This window comes from Penaeus chinensis, chromosome 17 (assembly GCF_019202785.1).
Source record: "Penaeus chinensis breed Huanghai No. 1 chromosome 17, ASM1920278v2, whole genome shotgun sequence".
NCBI lineage: Eukaryota > Metazoa > Arthropoda > Malacostraca > Decapoda > Penaeidae > Penaeus > Penaeus chinensis.
Window position 1 is genome coordinate 15,858,527 of NC_061835.1, and position 7,500 is coordinate 15,866,026.

General features: G+C 42.7%; 1 protein-coding gene across 2 annotated transcripts in view; it reads right to left on the reverse strand.

Annotated features, from left to right (window-relative positions):
- LOC125034199 (seipin-like) overlaps positions 1–7,500 on the reverse strand; it is a 22,215-nt gene that overhangs the window by 14,665 nt on the left and 50 nt on the right. The window contains exons 1-3 of one of the 2 annotated variants that reach the window (XM_047625895.1): positions 7,380–7,500; positions 1,843–1,988; positions 1,438–1,616 (exon numbers count right to left, since the gene is read on the reverse strand). The exon at positions 7,380–7,500 is cut by the window's right edge and continues 50 nt beyond it. In XM_047625895.1, coding sequence (XP_047481851.1) covers positions 1,438–1,616; positions 1,843–1,988; positions 7,380–7,442 — 388 coding nt within the window. In that variant the 5' untranslated portion in view covers positions 7,443–7,500. The remainder of the gene's footprint in view (positions 1–1,437; positions 1,617–1,842; positions 1,989–7,379) is intronic. The other variant, XM_047625896.1, reaches the window with a different exon arrangement.

Genomic DNA, 7,500 nt, shown 5'->3' on the forward strand with positions numbered 1-7,500 from the left:
CAGTTTCATAAAGTGTAAGAATTCCTGGTGAACTTGAACTATGAAAAACAGCAGCAAAAAAATGAAAGTACATCCAAAATTTACACTAGGTGAGAGACAGAGGAGGGAGGGAGGGAGGGAGGGAGGGAGGGAGGGAGGGAGGGAGAGGGAGGAGAGGAGAGAGGAGAGAGAGAGGAGAGAGAGGAGAGAGAGAGAGAGAGAGAGAGAGAGAGAGTTCATTACAGAATTTGTTTTTATTAATGCTATCTTACAAACTGAAATGAGCCTTACCTTACATTATTCCCAAGATAAATTAATAGATTAAATTTTTTTTAAAGTTGACATGTTACTAATTGGTTATTGATTTCTACCAGTAAATGAATACAGAGGGTAACAGACTATTTTCCTTGCACAGACTCCATATCAATTCTCCAGGTAGTCTAGAACACTGCAATAGCAATATCAATAAGCAACATATTGTTACTGGTCTTTTTTTTGTAATATTCAATATTCTGTAATGAACCTTGCTCCTCTGGTCACAGGAGATAAGAGTAGGAACCTGAGCATGGAAATAGTTTCCTCCCTAGAGCCAGTGCTCTTTCAGTCACTGCTCATGAATGGTACATTACTCTTACAGAAGAGCCCCTTCCTAAATGCCCACTGAATATAATCACCATCCAAGAGCTTTATACACTTGTGGCAAGTCATTCCCTTCAACCTGGCCTTCATCAGAAATTCTCATGACATCAAATTACCCTGGCCCTCAGCCAAATTTTTTCATGATGGCATGTTCCCCGAATCCAAGGGGTTAAATATTTACAGTCCTGTTACACATTTCAAAGCACCAAGATGAATACAGAAGCTACATACAATAAATACAACTTATGTACAAACATGACTTTGCTGTGTCATTTGTCAGTGTTCATCATATATTACCAGCTATTTCCTAGTATTTTATTGGGTTAGCTGTCATTTACCCATATTTCCCTTTGCTTCCTGTTTTTTCATCCAAGTGGGAGATGAATTTCATGAGAAAATGGCAACTCAGGGAGGGAGGGAGGGAGAGAAAGAGAGAGAGAAAATGAGAGAGGAGGGAGAGGGAGAGGGAAAGAGAGGGAGAGGAGAGAGAGAGAGAGAGAGAGAGAGAGAGAGAGAGAGAGAGAGAGAGAGAGAGAGAGAGAGAGAGAGAGAGAGAGAGAGAGAGAGAGAGAGAAAATAAAATTGCTTTCATGTCTAAATATTTCTTTGGAAAAATTCAGATTTCAGTGTCAAGTGTCACTGACAGTAGTAAGAGCATACTTTTAACCCAATTCACTCACCAAGCTTTCCCCTCTTCTACAAAATTAGTACAGAAGGATAAAAAGTTAAAAGAGAAAAAAGTGCAAACAATGAAACCTAAACCAAGCTATGGAAACTGCAGGCCTATGCATGCATAGGACAGTGGACACCCAGACAAACCTGAGGAGAAAGGGTGCGGTTCATTACCTAGCTTCTGGTTGGTGGTCGACTCTGGCATTTCCAAATCAACCACAACACGATACTTCTGGCCACGGGCAAGGAGGGAACCCCTTGCTGGATCGGTCACACTGATGATAGCCTCTGGGTTGGTGCAGATGCCTGGGCGATCCTCACACGCACTGTTGGCAGGTTTAAATGCATAAAGACAAAGATATATTAGACAGGTAGATACAAGACAGATATATACATAATCATTGACTAATCTCAACAACATACTCCCATATTCCCATGATTATCGAGACTCTACATGAGTATCAAGACTCATTTCCCAGTGGAGAACAAAACAAGCCAAAATCACCTACCAAAAGCAACACATAATTATAACATCTTTCACTCGACATTTACTTGTACTGGAAGTGTATTGGCCACGTGATGGACTCCTGGGGCATATATGTGAAGTAGAACGATGTGTAGAGGAACACACTCGCCCAGAACATCACCACCATGGTTGCTCCAAACACAACCATGGAGTACAGGGTTCCCTGCCATTCCTAAAAGATGAGGAATGTGTTAAGCATTGTTTCTGACGAGTTAATTAGGCACTGTCCTGCAAAATTAATGATTCTTCTTTTCTATTCTATGACATATGTAGAAGAAAATGGAAAGGAAAGATCAAGATCAAGAGAGAGAGGGAGAGAGAGAGAGAGAGAGAGAAGGGGAAAGAGAGAGAGAAAGAAGGGGAGAGAGAGAGAGAGAAGGAGAGAGAGAGAAAGAGAAGGAGAGAGAGAGAGAGAGAGAGAGAGAGAGAGAGAGAGAGAGAGAGAGAGAGAGAGAGAGAGAGAAGAGAGAGAGAGAGAGAGAGAGAGAGAGAGAGAGAGAGAGAGAGAGAGAGAGAGAGAGGAGAGAGAGAGAGAGAGAGAGAGAGAGAGAGAGAGGGGGGGGGGAGGGAGGGGGGAGAGAGAGAGAGAGAGAGAGAGAGAGAGGGGGGGGAGGGAGAGAGGGAGAGGGAGGGAGGGAGGGAGGGAGGGAGGGAGGGAGGGAGGGAGAGAAAGAGAGAGAGAGAGAGAGAGGGGGGGAGGGAGGGAGGGAGGGAGGGAGGGAGGGAGGGAGGGAGGGAGGGAGTGAGGGAGGGAGGGAGGGAGGGAGAGAGAGAGAGAGAGAAGAGAGAGAGAGAGAGAGAGAGAGAGAGAGAGAGAGAGGAGAGAGAGCGAGAGAAGAGAGAGAAAGAGAGAGAGAGAGAGAAAAAAAGGGGGGGGGAGAGAGAGAGAGAGAGAGAGAGAGAGAGAGAGAGAGAGAGAGAGAGAGAGAAGAGATGAGAGAGAGAGGAAGGAGAGAGAAGAGAGGAGAGAGAGAAGAGGGGGGAGATAAAGAGAGAGAGAGAGAGAGGGGGGGAGATAAGAGAGAGAGAAGAGAGAGAGGGCGGGAGATAGAGAGAGAGAGAGAGAGGGGGGGGAGATAAAGAGAGAGAGAGAGAGAGGGGGGAGATAAAGAGATAAGAGAGGAGAGAGAGAAGAGACAGAGAGTGACAGAGAGAGAACAGAGAGAGAGAGAGAGAGACGAGGAGAGAGGGAGAGAGAGAGACAGAGAGAGACAGAGAGAGAGAGAGAGAGAGAGAGAGAGAGAGAGAGAGAGAGAGAGAGAGAGAGAGAGAGAGAGAGAGAGAGAGAGAGAGAGAGAGAGAGAGAGAGAGAGGGGGGCGGGGAGATAAAGAGAGAGAGAGGGGGGGGAGATAAAGAGAGAGAGGGGGGGAGATAAAGAGAGAGAGGGGGGGAGATAAAGAGAGAGAGGGGGGGGGAGATAAAGAGAGAGAGAGAGAGAGAGAGAGAGAGAGAGAGAGAGAGAGAGAGAGAGAGAGAGAGAGAGAGAGAGAGAGAGAGAGAGAGAGAGCGAGAGAGAGAGAGAGAGAGAGAGAGAGAGAGAGAGAGAGAGAGAGAGAGAGAGAGAGAGAGAGAGAGAGAGAGAGAGAGAGAGAGAGAGAGAGAGAGAGAGAGCGAGAGACAGAGAGAGAGAGAGAGAGAGAGAGAGAGAGAGAGAGAGAGAGAGAGAGAGAGAGAGAGAGAGAGAGAGAGAGAGAGAGAGAGAGAGAGAGAGAGAGAGAGAGAGAGAGAGAGAGAGAGGGAGAGAGAGGGAGAGAGAGGGAGAGAGAGGGAGATGGAGGGAGATGGAGGGAGATGGAGGGAGATGGAGGGAGATGGAGGGAGAGGGAGAGGGAGAGGGAGGGAGAGGGAGAGGGAGGGAGGGAGGGAGATAGGGAGGGAGGAAGGGAGGGAGGTAGGGAGGGAGGGAGGGAGGGAGGGAGGGAGGGAGGGAGGGAGGGAGGGAGGGAGGGAGGGAGGGAGGGAGGGAGGGAGAGAGAGAGTGATAAATAATTATAAATAGAGAGAGAGAGAGATATAGAGATAGAGTACAAGAGAAAGAATAAAAACAGAAAAGGTAGGGACGTCACTACAGTCATGTCATCATCCCTTCCTCCACCCAGCTCCTCTTTATCTAAAACATCACTTTAATAACAAGATAAAAACTTTAAATATCAAACAAATACTTGTAAGACTAATAACCAATTTGTTAGCCGTCTCCTCTCCTTCAAGATATCCTGAAGTCTCTCACTACCATGCCTCACACAAGGAAACGCATGAGTCATGCCTGGGACTGAAGATAGAATCTGCAGCATCATTGAAAGAGAGAGATCACTAGGAAGTCAGGAAAACCAATTGATGAATTTCTATATTAAATTTTGACATCTGAGATGGATAAAGGGAGATTTCTGATGTTAAAATTGGTATAAGTCAACAATGGGTAATTTTTATGGCTCAAGAGGATATATAGTCTATAGTTGACTTGAAAGTTTGTTCATGATCATGCATTTATTGCATCATTAAATAAGCTTTGAAGGATGCTTAGTTTTGTACCAATCCAGGGGGAGTGTGATAGTAATGCAACCAATCTGGAAGCTGGGAAGCCATAGATAGCTAAAGGAGCTGAGCTGTGTACTGGAGCCTAGGGTAAGTCCCATGATCAGCTGGGCCTAAGCAATTTTAGCATCCATGCTAAAGACAAATATAAGTTAATCTTAATGATATGGACTCACTAGCTAGGACAAACTGAAAAGGAATTTCTTATACTAGTGCCAAAATTTAAGGAAAGAAATAATGGAAAACACTGTTCACAGCCTAAGTTTGAGCCCCATCTTGCTGTGCACAGCCAGGTGAAGACAATATTTCCTGAAGGGTGTTAGGGGGTGGAGTTCCCCCCCCCCCCCACCTTCCCATGAGAAGAACCCAAAGGTCAATCACAGCGACTTCAACTGTTGAATGAATTTTGTAATGTGGAGCTGCATACTTTAAGTTATTTTTTACAGTATGGATGTCTTCGCCAGAGACCAAGTCTCAAACTCCAAGTCACAAAATTTATTCAATAATCTAAGTTGCTGTGACTAGATGTGTCCTTCAGGGAGGGCTGATGGGGGGGCTCCGCCCACCAATACCTCCAGGGAAACATTGTCTTCACCTTGGTATCTACAGCATTAGAAAACTGAAACTCTGAAGCACTGAGTGGACTTAAGCTGTGGTTGGCACTTTCCGCAAACTTTTTCCTATATTTGTGGCATTATTTCTTGTGCCGAGTACAATGTTTGGTCATCTGCAAGATTATTATCTTCAATTTGCCCTACCGCAATGCATCCATACTGTAAAGATTAAGTGTACTTAGTCTCGCAAGTGTGACCATACTATAAATTGCCGTGACTGGGAGTGCCCAGGGAAGGGTTGATGGGGGATTTTGACCCCAAATACCCCCTATGAATCCTTGTCTTCACCTTGATATATAAAGCAATTTAGACGTGAAACTTAGCAGCACCGAGTGGACTGCGAGCAGTACTTTGAGCAACCTTCTTCTTTTATTTGTGGCATTACTACTCACATATTGTTGTTATAAGAGGCATTTAAACTTCTAGCTGCAAAGCAATATTTCTAAGCCAACTGCATAAATCATTACTGCAACTTGTCAACTAGTTTGTGTGTTACTTCTTATTTGTACCCATATATCCCCCCATATTTAGGCATCTTGTGTATTTATGTATTACAAATAACAAAATATGTTGGTAATTAATTATTTTGGAATTTTTAAAATAACTATTTGAGTATGTGTGCTTTCATGCTGAGGTTTTCGTTAGTTCCTTAACTATTATTTGACAATCTCCAGTATGTTTTGAGCCAACTGTAATCTTGGCTATGGTCTTTTCTTAAAGACAGTATAGTGGAAATTCTGTGAAACTTATTGATATTTGCATAAGTCACAGTGTGATAAATGAACCAATTTATTGTGCAAAGTGTGTAAATAAGAGCAGAATAGTTTATAATACAAAACAATTAAGGTGTGATCAAACATACACTGTAAAAATAAAAAGGGAAACATAAGTGTAACCTTGCAGTATTAATATTTAAAGGTACATGGTTCAGTAAAAGTAAGGTAGACATTGAAACAAATTTACTATTCAGCAATCTATATTTACACAAACCATTTTTATGTCAAAGTGCCCGAGATTATCTTGACATCTTATACAAAACTATTTGTGACCGTTTTTATAGGAGAGGTGTTAACTGCCAGGTGTTTTGAAATTAGTGGGAACAGAAAATATAACGCAGGCAGGGTAATTGACGTACTGTGGGTTTTGGGGGTTTTGTTGGCAAACAAAATAGATATTTCTCATTCCCATCAAGGAAAGAGACAGTGAGACACTTATATCTACCATTAAAAGAATGAATAGCCCCAGGGACGACAATAATATCAGACTATTGGAACGCATACAACTGGCTTGAAAAAAAAAAGACTACAAGCATTTGCAAATAAAACATTCTATAAATTTCATTAACCCGTGTCACTGGTATGCAAAAACAGTATCATGTGAGAGTGATGGAATGCTGCAATAAAAATTTTCTTGGCTATTCAGCTCACATCATGTTCATGATGCCCTTCCTGGAGCCAAACAAGCATTTCAACCAGTTCTTGTTGGCAGCAGCTACATTTATCCCCCATCTGTTTAAGGTAAAAACGGTCACCGACTAGAATGGTATACTGTCTAGATATTATTGCATTGAGGCTACTGAGGTTCCGAGGGTGGAGCCCTCTAGCTGTGTGGTTAGGTGGGGGTAATGATTAGAATGTATTGTAGGACTATGGGGGTCCATGATGGGGAATAGTAGTTTTGAAAGGGGTGCCTGGGCCTGTAGACTTTCTTGAAAGTTGGCGCCAAGGCCTCGAGACTTACAGAAACCTGACATTAAGAACTCTGGGTGTTGAGGACCGTCTGTGAGTCGTGATATGCAATGGATATTTTTTGTTATTTCATGTTGAATATGAGGTTCTATGAGATGACAGTGTCCATTTCCCTCTAACTCTGTGTGCCGCTCTCCTCAACATTAACAAAAAATATGAACATATAGAGAACTAACCCTGGGGAAATTACCCTACATCCAGTAAATGGATAATAGAAGGCTAAAGGAATTCATCTATATTGCTGTCACTTGCCATGCCAAGGTATTCTGAACAAACACTGCAAGCACAACCAATCAAGAGGGGCAAATCATTACATTTTTTGGGGGAAAATAACAAAAAGATATCTGAAATATTTTTGACATTCTCAAAAATAGACGCACATCGGTGTTACTAAAAGCAATTTCCAAATACAAATCTAAAGGCAAATAATAATTCAGGATAAAATGATTGCTGACAGATCATGTTTCAGGCAGCCATATGACCTTGTATTTTCCGTTTCTTTTATTCTTGTTCCATGTTTACATATACAATGAGGAGTCCTCTCCCCAAACAATGTGAATTCGGTTCATATCGTTAGACTGGAACAATTATTTCACATATATGTTTTTACTGTAGTTCTAACAAATGTTCTGTAAGCAGTACGAAATATGTACAAAACTTCGTCATACCTCTATGTATCTCCATGTCGCCTTCTTCTTGGTATCTATGTAATTACCGATGAGCTGAACCATCTTGATAAGACAGAACACTCGTGGCAAAGTACTATGAGAAAGTAGCGAGAACGGCAGC